The 12,486-nt window shown below is 40.5% G+C and overlaps 1 protein-coding gene across 1 annotated transcript in view; it reads left to right on the forward strand.

The window, feature by feature from the left end:
- LOC101104557 (aldehyde oxidase 1) overlaps positions 1-12,486 on the forward strand; it is a 69,576-nt gene that overhangs the window by 5,323 nt on the left and 51,767 nt on the right. Inside the window, exons 2-9 of the mRNA XM_004004810.5 lie at positions 1,499-1,556; positions 3,724-3,820; positions 5,538-5,646; positions 7,516-7,642; positions 9,822-9,883; positions 10,983-11,072; positions 11,683-11,763; positions 12,302-12,446. Of these exons, the coding sequence (XP_004004859.2) occupies positions 1,499-1,556; positions 3,724-3,820; positions 5,538-5,646; positions 7,516-7,642; positions 9,822-9,883; positions 10,983-11,072; positions 11,683-11,763; positions 12,302-12,446 (769 nt within the window). The remainder of the gene's footprint in view (positions 1-1,498; positions 1,557-3,723; positions 3,821-5,537; positions 5,647-7,515; positions 7,643-9,821; positions 9,884-10,982; positions 11,073-11,682; positions 11,764-12,301; positions 12,447-12,486) is intronic.

Raw genomic sequence — 12,486 nt, forward strand, 5'->3', positions numbered from 1 at the left:
TAAAGGTTTCAATTTAGCAAGCACCCTGAATGATTCAGGAATTCCCAGCACAGCAGTGTGGCGGCCAGGAGTCAATGTTGGATTTAGGCAGACCCAGGAGATGAGCAGATTTGGATTTCAGAGAAGCCACTGTGGTACTGGTATAGAGGGTGGCATCCTGGGTGCCAAGAATGCGGACAGGAGACCTGTTAGGCAGCTGTTACCATTGTTCAGGCTGGAGGTAATAAGAGTGGATTTCAGGGAGTGACAGAAGACGTGAAGGGTGTTTTGAGAATTGTTCTGGAAGTGTAAATGGCCAGTACTTGGTGATGCTGATTGTGGTGGATTGAAGGAAGGGAAACAGAAAATAGCACAGACTTTTTAAGCTTGGCTGACCTAGGAGATGGTGAGTCTATTAAACAAGTTCAGGAAAAGAAGGGAAGAAGTAAGTTTGGGAAATAAAATATAGAATTCCATCTGAGGGCCAATTAAGTTGGGGATACCTCAGGGCACTTCACAGTTTTCTTGTATTGCAGTATGCGCGCGCGCACACACATACACACACACACACACACACAAATCATTTCATCCGTATTATATCACAGTTTCCTCTAGGGTACAGATCCAACCTTGGTAATTGGCACTTGCCTCACTTTGCCCAGCCTATGGCCACTTAGAATTGAGGGTTAGGATGCTTCTATAGAATAAGCATATTTACCCTCTTCACCTACTTTCCAGTAGGGAAAATTGGTATAACATGGGTGAAGGATGAACTCTAGTTCTGAAATTGTGAAGAAAACCATGCTTCTATTTATGAATTTAAAAGAAATCCAAGTTTTCAATTAAGAAAGGGAAAACATGATCACTTTGGGAAACATAACCAACCATGACATTTCAATCATGCCATCCATTAGATGCTGCTGTTTTAACTGCCATGCTGCTAGACTGCCCACACAAACTTGCTCCTTAAGTGTGTCTTCGCTTGCACATATTTGTATCAATTGGCATATGCATTTTATCTTCTCTTTTGTCTCTTAGATTTGGGAGGAATGGATGGTTATGATCTCTTTCTGGAAACTGTAATTCTTTGAATATGATAAACAAACAATTCTTTAAAAAAGAAAAAATCTGTATCAACTTCTTAGAGGTCCAGAAGACTTCCCCTACCTCTCTGTCTGCTATTTTCAGTTCTGCTGTTATCTTTTCCCTCACTTGCTTCAGACTTTGTAGAAGTTGGAGAGAAGTCACTAGTGTTTTGTTACTAGAAACAACCACTGCCTTAGAGAACAGTGATAGTTCAGGACCACGGACAGTAGCGATGGCGTGGTGGGGCTCAAGATTTAGCTATACACTTAAGAGAGATGGCTTGTATATCACAGGTGTTCCACAAATGTTATGTCAAGTTGAGAATATAAGACTTAGTTAATATTAATCTTCATGAAATTAGCATGAGCCACCCATGTAAATATTCTAACTCTCCTAACTTTGTGTGTTAATCTCTTATTTTCTTTTGGTACAGGTGATAGAAAAAAATGTTGATCCTGAAACAATGCTATTGCCATATCTGAGGAAGAAGCGTATCCTTTGCTTTGAGTTGTGTATGTGTGTGTATGTGTATCTGTGTATAACCCCGATCTCTTCATCAAGTGATATTTTAAGTATCTTTTTAGAGCCACACTGAGTCATATCCCCTACTTTGAGAAACTCCTACACCTGAGTTTTGTAGACAGTGCACAGTTGCGCTTATCAGACAATCAAGTTCTTTCTAATCCCTGTTTTGGCATTAAATATATTGGATAAAATGGAGAATAGCAATAGGAGTTAAAGCAACAGATGCTAACATAGCTTAATTTAGCATCCATTAGAATTAAGAGTCACAATATTGCTCTTCTAGCTTCCAGGACTAATCATCATGCCCATTAGAAAAAGAGAGCACAGAAATCTCCTAAAATGGAAGTGAAAGAACAATGGAGAAATTAAACCTGAAAATGTTACCTTGAGAAAACTTCCTAAGTAAATAATCTAAGGAATGGATTCTTATTCTGCTGTTCATGAACTCCAGTGGGCTTCTAGCAGTCTGTGGATCCCTCTACATTGCATGCAAACTTGTGAGACAATGGGAATTTGTACATTTTTCCCCAGAGAAAGTGAAATTCCTCAAAGAGCACAAAACTCAAACAAAAACATAATAACAATTTTCTGGAAGTCATTCAAGGTTTTGGGGCATAAAAGTAATGAATACTAATTTCCTGGTTATCCATGGTACCAGTGTAATGTTTAAGATTTGTTTCATTTGTGAGTGACAGAAAATCCCAATAGCAGTAAATAAGGTAGAAGTTTCTTTCTTTCTCATTGTGTTATTTCAGGTTCTCCGGGAAACAGACACCAAAACATGAGATTAAATATGCAAGAGTTTTATTAGGAAAAATGCCTGAGTGAAATAGAGGGGCAGTTAGAGAAGATTTAGACCTGGAACAAAGAGAGAGAAGGCTGAGTGGAGGAGTCTCAGACTGCATGTAATCCAAGGCAGATTCATCAAAGCCACTGAGGGTGGTTGACAAGGACTCCCACACATCTCCATCACGCAAAGCTGCTAGTGGGAAGCAGCCCATGGGAGTCATGACCTTGATGAAAAATGGGGTGATAGATATCAAAGTGCAGAAGCTGGGTCTCTTGGTCAGTTTTCCTCTATGTTGGAGGGAGTCTCTATGTTGAGGCACATTCTCATGGCTGTGATACTTACATAAAGGAATCCTGCAGGTAGGTCAGTCCAGATTAACAGAACAATGTCACAGCATTATCAGGGGCTAAGGTCTTTCTGTCTTGCTGCTTCACCCTTCTCAGTTTGAAGCTTTCTCCTCATGGTCATAGATGACTAACTGAGGTCCAGCCATCATATCTGAATTCCAGCACAAAGGAAGAAGTAAGGGATGAGGGAGGGTCAACCCTCTCCCTTTGAGGATGTTTCCTTCTTGGAAATTATACAGAGCATTTATGCCTCTATCTCTGTGGTCAACATTGTTAATGACGCCACCAAGCATCAGAAGAGGATAAAAAATGTACCTTTTTTATTCCAGGCAACCACATGTGAAGCTCAAAATTGAGCATTTCTATTACCAAGAAAGAATAAGAGAAAAGATATGGGGAAACAACTAGCAGTTTCCTGCATTGAGAAACAGAAATATAGCAAATGTGGATAACATGACACAAATATTCTAAGAATTAATTACACTTTGACATTTTACTTTGTATATCATCAAAGACACACATAAGGAAAGAACAGATATGCGAGGTACTCACACCTGCAAATCCTCAAGGCCATTGATATGTTTAGACTCTTCCTTCTTTTAAGTTTGGCCCTCTTTTTGGCAACCTGAGGTCCAGTTGTTTTAAAAAGGAGGAGACTAGACATAACACACAAGTGGGGGACTTTCCTGGCCGTCCAGGTGTTAGGACTCCACGCTTCCACTGCAGAGGGCACAAGCTCAGCCCCTGGTTGGGGAACTGAGATCCGTGTGCCCTGTAGTCAGAAAAACAAACAACAAAAAATCACATACACACAAATGAAAATCAAGAATTTATAAGATTATAAATAATAGCAGCTAAGATATACATACATCATTTGATTAATAAGTATCGAACTTAAGTGTACATTTAAGAATGTTTGATGTTGTCTCTTAAGGTCAGAGCTATTTTACAAAGAAAATTATGGAAGACACATTATCTTTAACTATGCTTTTCCAGTCCGACTCACAGGAACTAAATATGGCTGTGGAGGGGGAGGCTGTGGTGCCTGCACAGTGATGATATCACGATATAACCCCATTACCAAGAAGATAAGGTACCTTGCTGCAAAGTCCACGTATGGTTGAATTTTTGTAGCTTTCAACTGTGTTGTTTTCCTTCCTTTGGTAAATATGCGCACCTGCTATGTGACAGGAACTGTGATAAACACTGGGAATGCAATGATGGGCATCAAACCATTCAGGTTCCGGAAAAAATGTTGCTTTCTCAGCCCTCCCTGATCACCTCCCCCATACCCATGCCCCGTTTCACCTCTGCAGCTCCCTGCTCCCTTATTAATGTATTCATGGTGCTTCTCATCGTGTGTGTGCTGTGTGTATGTATTGTCCAAGTACATATGTATTGCCCATCGTCCCTCGGTGAGAAGATATACTCTACATAGGCAGGGATTTTATCTGTCTTGTCCACTAATCAATCCCACTGCCTGGTCACTCTGCCTAGCATATAGTAGGCACTCAATGTTTCCATTTATTTATAAGTGAATAATATCCTTCTAAGGTCTTCCCTGTAGCTCAAACTACGGTGAAGAATCTGCCGGCAATGCAGGAGACCTAGTTTCGATTCCTGGGTCAGGAAGATCCTCTGGAGAAGGGGATGGGAATACACTCCAGTATTCTTGCCTGGAGAATCCCATGGACAGAGGAGCCTGGGGGGCTACAGTTCATGGAGTCGCAAAGAGTCGGACATGACTGAGTGACTAACGCTGCTACTACTAATATCCTCCAGTCTTTCTTTTGTGTATATATTTATGGAAGCATACTGCATGTACAGTTTAGAAACTTCCGTTGCTACACTTCTTAGGAATATCTTTTCAAAATAATAAATATAATTTTAGTGGCTGTATATGTGCTATCATATATATCACCGTCACCAAAAGGTGCTGACTTAGATTATTGTTTGGTTTTCACTATTATAAAGGAGTGGATCAGTGAGCACTCATGGGTCTATGTATATTTATATTTATGTTTGTGATGATTTCTTGATGGTAGATCCATAGAGGTGGAATTGGAGGGTAAAAGGACGAGTGCATCTTTAAATTTTTATGGCTTCCAGCAAGATTCCTCTCAGAACAGTTCAATTTACATTCTTTTCAGCAGTCTATGAATTCCGTTTTCCCAAACCTTTGCATTCTTAGCGCACTACAATTTTTACAAATGGTTGTCATTTTCTTTGATAAAAATGGTTTCTCATTGCTTAATTTGAAACTCTCTTGATTGTTATTGAGGTTGAACCTTTGTTTCACATATTTGTTGGCCATCTGTTCCTTTGTTTGGTAAAGTGAGAACATTTTAGGAGTCCTTTTGAGTTAGATATTTTCTAGCAGATTTGTGGGACTGAGGAGTTCTGTGTTCCACGCTCTGTTTCTTCTTCTGAGGCAAAATATCAAATTAATTCTATGGCCCAAGCAACCCCTGGCCTGGCACCTGCTTGGAAGATGGAATGTGCTCCAGGTGATTGTCACATGTGACTAGAGAAACGAATGTCAGCCCCTCCGTCAACAGAAAAAAAAAAAAAAATTAGTGGAAACTATTCTGGAGTTAGAATTGGAGGCCTAATTTGAGTCCCATCTGACACTCCAGCTGTGATCCTGAGCAACTCACTCTGACCCTCAGAGTCGTCTTCTACAAAATGGCCATTAACTAAGGGCAAAATGTCTATGCAAAGCTTGGAATATCTTATAAAACCTGCCATATTGGAGGCGCTGCTTTCCCACTAGATACAATGTAATTTGTGCTTCTCTTTTTCATATGAAGACATTATCCAGCTAATGCCTGTCTGACGCCCATCTGTTCTCTGTATGGGGCTGCCATCACCACAGTAGAAGGCATAGGAAGCACCAAGACCAGGATTCATCCTGTTCAGGTGAGAGAGGGCCTCTTCTTCATAGGGTTTCTGTGCCTTGAAAATCATTAATCACACGATGAGTTCCTGAAATTAACACAGTAGAGCCGTGGGCCCTGCTGCCTGGGCATAGTCCACAGATGACACAAAGCGGGAGGCAGGAGTGAAACTTGGGACATGTGACTGACTTGTTAGAAAAATACTTTTTAAGACTAGAGAACTCTTTCCTAAAAAGAAAAAGAAAAAACAACTTGACATCACTGGGTTGTTTTCTATATTCTAATTAAATGAGACCTGTCCATTTTATATCTTCCAAACTTATATAGAAAAGAGAGCCATCTATGCATTGGGGGATAAAATCTTGTTTTTTTTTTTTCTATAAAGGGAAATGTAACATGATTTTAAAATTGAATGAAAATCTCAGCTACCAAAAAGATTTGTTGAATTTAGGGCTTATTTGGAAGCTATGTAATGGTAGCTGTCAATGAATTGTAAGGCTTTTCTCCTAAGGATGCTCCTTGTTAGAACTTTGCCTGAAGTGAAAGGACACCTCAGATTCCTGACTCTTTCAATTATTTATATGCTGCCCAGAAAGATGCTCTTGCTACTTGTTTCTGTCTAAGATAATGAGTACCACTTAAGAGGAGAGGAGAGGAAGAAAAAAAAAAAGAGGAAAAGAGAGGGGGAAGATAGTCACAGCGCAGAAAATGGGCAAGCTTCATATTCTTCAGGCAATCTTGGCTTCGGTTTATTTTCTATGAAACCTTGTTACCTAGAGGGAGCAGATTCTGCCTGAATATGCCTGTGAGGCTTGGCTGTTCGGAGGCATGAAAACACTGTCATTTAGTACCTGCTGCCCAGTTCCTGGCAGTAAGGTAGCCAGACAACGGCTTCCAAAATGGGCTTGAACCATTGAAGTTAGGCTCAAAAGAGAAGGCTGGGGTGGGAGGCAGGGAGATTTGGATGAAAAATCAAAGCAATCTTTCATTCTTGACTGTTGTTTGGATTAACGATAGCACTTTGTAAACAAATTCCAATGGCAGCCCACTCCAGTACTCTTGCCTGGAAAATCCCATGGACGGAGGAGCCTGGTAGGCTGCGGTCCATGGGGTCGCTAAGAGTCGGGCACGACTGAGTGACTTCACTTTCTTTTTTCACTTCTATGCATTGGAGAAGGCAATGGCAACCCATTCCAGCACTCTTGCCTGGAGAATCCCAGGGACAGCAGAGCCTGGTGGGCTGCCATCTGTGGGTTCGCACAGAGTCGAACACGGCTGAAGCAGTAGCAAAGCATTAGGGCTATATGCTCAGTTGCTCGGTCGTGTCCGACTCTTTGCAACCCCATGGACTGTAGCCTGCCAGGCTTCTCTGTCCATGGGATTATCCCAGCAAGAATACTGGAGTGGGTTGCCATTCCCTTCCCCAGTTAGGGCTTTACTGGGCAGATAAAGGCACTCAGGAAACACTTGAAGTTTTTTTCAACTTGATGATAATTCAGTTCATTTATTTGAAGGACTTCCTTTATCTCAGAAATTCCCCTTCTGGACTACAGGTTGAAATACTCAGGAATCTTTTAAAAATATGTGTCATTGACCCACCCCCAGAGATTCTGTCAGATAGTTTGGGGTGCTGCTTTAAAGCTTTCCCCTGCAATTCTGAAGGCTGAGAACTTTTGAATGAAGCTCAAAAAGCTGGTGAGGATCAGTCATCATGGCTACCCCAGTCCAAGAAAGGGAGAGATACCAAGGCTGAGAAGGATTTTCTGGGGCCTCTTCTCCAACTTTAATGTGCCTGTGAACCACCCAGGGATCTTGTTTGAATGCAGGGTCTGATTCAGTAGGTCCAGGGTCGAGCCCAAGATTCTACGTCTTAATATTTCTGTGCTTGCAGGAGAGAATTGCCAAGTGTCATGGCACACAGTGTGGCTTCTGCACCCCTGGGATGGTGATGTCCATGTACACGCTGCTGAGGAACCATCCGGAGCCCACCCTGAGTCAGCTAAATGATGCTCTTGGTGGTAGGTTATATGTGTGTGTGCTTTAATTTCTAGTTTCTAATGATGGTGCTGATAATAGCTATTAAACACTTACCAAGTGCCACACACTGCATTAAATGCTGTATAAACAGATCTGCATTTACTCTTTATGATAACTTTATAAGGTAGGCACTAATATTATCTCCCATTTCATAGATGGAGAAACTGAGGTTTAGAGAGAGTAATTTACTAAAAAATTATACCACCAATAAGTAGAGGAGTTAGTTTGCTCAAATCAGGTTTCAGACAAGACCCACATACTGCACTTGGCTGACACATTTCTCAAGTCTCTGTTAATCTATAAGGGTCTCCTCCTTGTTTATTGTTTGCTTATTTAAATAATAGCTACACCACCAGTTTATTCATTTACCCTCCAAGGAATTCAGTTATCTCCAGTTCTCTCCTACCGGGGTGGGTGCTCTCAGGATGGTATTATCAGAGGGCTCCTAATGAACGCAACATGAAATCAAAGAGACGGACATCTCCTGGTGATACTTATTTCAAAGAACTGCCTTTATTTGGAGCTAGTTTATCAAATTCGGGAACTCAGTGTGTGTGTGTGGAGCTGGTACTGGGTCTTGGAGGAGTCTTCATTATCAAGATTCTGAACAATTCAGGGAAGCTTGGCGCACTGCAGTCCATGGGGTCGCAAAGAGTCAGACACGACTGAGCCACTGAACTGACTGAACAGTTCTAAAGAATAAGAGCCTTCCAGATGCTATTTCAGGTGATATCCTCCTTGGCTCTTTGTCTCCTGTCTCCCAGGGACCTTATTTCTCTGCTGTATTACATGGGCCTAAAGCTCATGTGCTCAATTCCTCTGCTGAAGTGTTCCAGGGAAGACAGGACTAAACAAAGTAAAAAGGAGAGATGGTGCATAAGACACAAACTGGACTTATTTGTCCTTTGGTCTTTGGCCTTATTAGGTCTTATTATGCATTTGATCTCATGGCCATTTATGATGTAAACAAGTGACAAGAGGTTCTCAAGTTTTAGGGTGCTTGAGACTTACACGGGAATTTGTTAGGAGTGAAGATTCCTGAGATCCAACCCCAGAGAGGTTGCTTCAGTGGCTTTGTTTTTTGAATGGATGCCAGATTTAGGGGTTGGAGGAGAACATGGGAAATGGACCACTGTAGAGAAACGCTGGCCTAATGATTTATTGTAAATAAATTGTGTACCCGTTGCTTCTAAAGCTTAAAAACTGCCTTTGCTTCTATATAATACCTTTGACCTTTCTAGCAACTGAAGCTTAGCTCGCTCTCTCTTTTTTTTAAATATCAAAATTTAGCTTTTTTACATTTTTACTGATATTGAAAACCAAAATTTTTAATTGAAGTACAGTCGATTTACAATATTGTGTTAGTTTCAGGCGTAGAGCACAGTGTTTGCAGACAACATTCTCTCATAGGTTATTATAAGAAAATGGATAAAATTCCTTATGTTATACTGTAAGCCTTTATTGATTCTGTATTTTATATATTATTGTTTGTCTTTGTTAATCCCATACTTGTAATTTATCCCTCCCACTTCCCTCTCCCTATTGTAATCACAAGTTTGTTTTCTATGTCCGTGAGTCTGTCTCTACTTTGTAGATACATTCCTTTGTATTATTTTCTATTATTCCACATATAAGTTATATTGTATAATGTTTGTCTTTGATTTATTTCACTAAGCATATTATTCTCTAGGTCCATCCACATTGCTACAAATGGCAGTATTTCATTCTTTTTTTATGACTCAGTAATATTCCAACATACACACACCCCACATCTTGTTTTTAACACTACATCTTCTTAATCTAATTATCTGTTGATGACCATTTGGGTTGTGAAAATTAACCCCCAAATATTGCTGTATACCGACAGTTTTTGGCTTGAAATCACTGTGTTCTTTGAACAGCTATCACAAGCAGAGTATATAATAACTGTTTGCAGAGAGAAAATACAAATAGCTGAATTGTTAGACCCTGCCACAAGACTATCAGCCAAATATCCCAAGTTGTTGACAAAAAGAAAAAATTTGATTTGGTGGATTTGGTGGACTGAAATGTCAAACAGCACTTCTTTCTTGGGTGAGGTCCTTATTCCCATCAATCTCTTGGCCAACTGTGCCTGTCTCTAGATTCCTTGATTAACAATACTGGGTTTTTCCCCTTCAGGTAACCTGTGTCGTTGCACTGGATACAGGCCCATAATCGATGCGTGCAAGACTTTCTGTAAAGTGAGTAGAAAGGAACACATTATTGAGTATATTTTTTCCCTGGTTAAATAAAATGGTAGGGGGTAGCAGATGTGATTGGAGAAGGAAATGGCAACCCACTCCAGTGTTCTTGCCTGGTGAATCCCAGGGATGGGGGAGCCTGGTGGGCTGCTATCTATGGGATCACACAGAGTCAGCAGCAGCAGCAGTAGATGTGATTAGAAGAATAGCCCATTGTCACTAATGCAGGAAAACTTATCTCAACGTCTGTAATTGCTGTTTGTTACTTGATCTTGGGCAGGGCGCCTACCCTGGTTCATTGAGCTTGCCCTGGTAACCACACGATAAGCACCTGAGCACTTTGACATTGGCCACTGGTCATTGTTCATTGTGCTGAGGGATCTTTCCTGACCTGTTTGTCTGGGTCAGGTACCCCATCCTGGTGCTCCTGTAGCCCTCTGAGCACACCCCTACAGCAGCCTTGGTTGTATGCTGGTGTAATTGCCCATTTACTCTTTCGTCTTTTCACCAGGAGGTGGTCTGCTTGGTGCTTCACCAATGTGTCAGTTGAGTAGGCACTCAATCAACGATGAATAAACACCATTGAGATGAGGCACATGAGATTAGCTTTGGAATTTACATGATGAAATAGTGCATCGCAAGAACAGAGTGATAATAATAATACTTGTTATTTTTAATAAAATATTTTACCAATAAATAAATTATCAATATCAAGTTATTGATAAATTGTTAATAATAAATTATTTGTTGCTAATAAAATATTAAATCAACCATTGTTGTTATGTGCCAGATTTTGTCATAAGATCTTTACAGCATGGTGGCTATAGTAATAATACTGTGTTGTGTACCTGAAAGTTGTGAAGAAAATAGACACATACACACACACACGCACAAATTTTAGCTATGTGAGGTGATGGATGTGTTAATTAACCTGGTTGTAATCATCATTTAACAAATTATACTTATAATGTAATGTCAAACAGTCACATTGTACACTTTAAATATATATAATTTTGTTAATTATAGCTCAATAAAGCTGAAAAAATATTTAGTAGAATCAACAATAAATTCTTGGTTATTTGTTTTTCTCATCCACTAGACTTCTGGCTGCTGTCAGAGTAAAGAAAATGGGGTTTGCTGTTTGGATCAAGGAATAAATGGATTACCAGAATTTGAGGAAGGAAATGAGGTCAGTGAAATGTAAATTTTTAAAGATTTTCCCAGGACATCAGTAGAGACCAGTTTACTTTTAGGAAGAAAAATGGCTGTGCAAGTGTTTGAGGCGTGTCAGCACGTCCTCTCCCCCATTCTCACTCCATCATCCATCTTAACAACTTCATCCCTCACTCCAGACGTTACTCTCAGTCACTTACCACTATCTGCAGGAGGGAAAACACACTGATCTCTTAGTGTCTCTCAGTTTAAAAAAAAAATGTGCTTCAAGTCTTCTCTCTAGTGGAGATATTAGGGAAAATGGAAGGGCAGGGAGAGACAAGAGAGGTGGCAGGACGTTCAGGGGAAGGTTCTGGTTCTCAGCTGTGTCTGGCCTGCTGCCTCCTCCGCTTCCCCCAGACCCCAAGGAGTATGTGCAGGGCTGGGGGCCCACCGGCAGCTGCACTGTCGCTAGCAACCTGGTCTGTGTGAGAGCCCTTGGCTTAGAGCCCAGGTACCGTGGCTGGTCAGTGGGCTTTTCTGTCTGTCTGTTCTGTGTCTATCTTCATCTGACCTCATTCCACAAAGGATTTAAAGTAGGGAGAACTGCCTGATGACAATAACTTCTGGTACTTTCTCTTTTTAAGACAAGTCTGAAACTCTTCTCAGAAGAGGAGTTTCTGCCATTGGATCCAACTCAAGAGCTGATATTTCCTCCTGAGCTAATGGTAAGTAAGGCAAAGTTGAACTCATGCCAGAAGAATTCATGGTGAAATGTGAAGAAGGATATTTGCTATGGATCCTCTTGAAAGTAGGTAGTATCCATCTGCCATTCTCAGTCCAGTCTAAAGAGTGTGAGACTAAGGGAGGAACAGTTGATTGTAATAATCAGCAGATAGTATCTATTACAAAATGCCCTGAAATGACAGCATCTGGAGGTTTAGACAGGTTTTCTTCTTCCAGTTTTGCTGAGTTTTGTTCTTCCATCAAGTGTTTTGATGAAATTAAATATGCAAAGTATTTTTAAACTTTGAAATAGATTCTTCTAAGATATAAAAGAACCAACAGGAAATATAGTCTCCAGAAGGAGTGAAATATTGTCACATTTTTGTCCCATACTCTGATTTCTAGTAAACACTACTTTTAGGTCACTGTTATTTTATTTTTTAAAAGCTCTCTTTCCTTTCCTTATTCCTATAAAGACAGCAGAAGCAGGTGGAAATGTTATCATGAGATGATCTTGAATCTTTATTGCTTTTTCAATAGACAATGGCTGAGAAAAAAACACAAAAGACCAGGATTTTTGGTAGTGATAGAATGACGTGGATTTCCCCAGTGACCCTGAAGGAACTTCTAGAAGCCAAAGTCAAGTATCCCCAGGCCCCTGTTGTCATGGGGAACACCTCTGTGGGTACGTAGAAACCAGGAGCTTCCTAGAAGAAAACAGGAAA

The sequence above is a fragment of the Ovis aries genome, chromosome 2, assembly GCF_016772045.2.
Source record: "Ovis aries strain OAR_USU_Benz2616 breed Rambouillet chromosome 2, ARS-UI_Ramb_v3.0, whole genome shotgun sequence".
Lineage (NCBI taxonomy): Eukaryota > Metazoa > Chordata > Mammalia > Artiodactyla > Bovidae > Ovis > Ovis aries.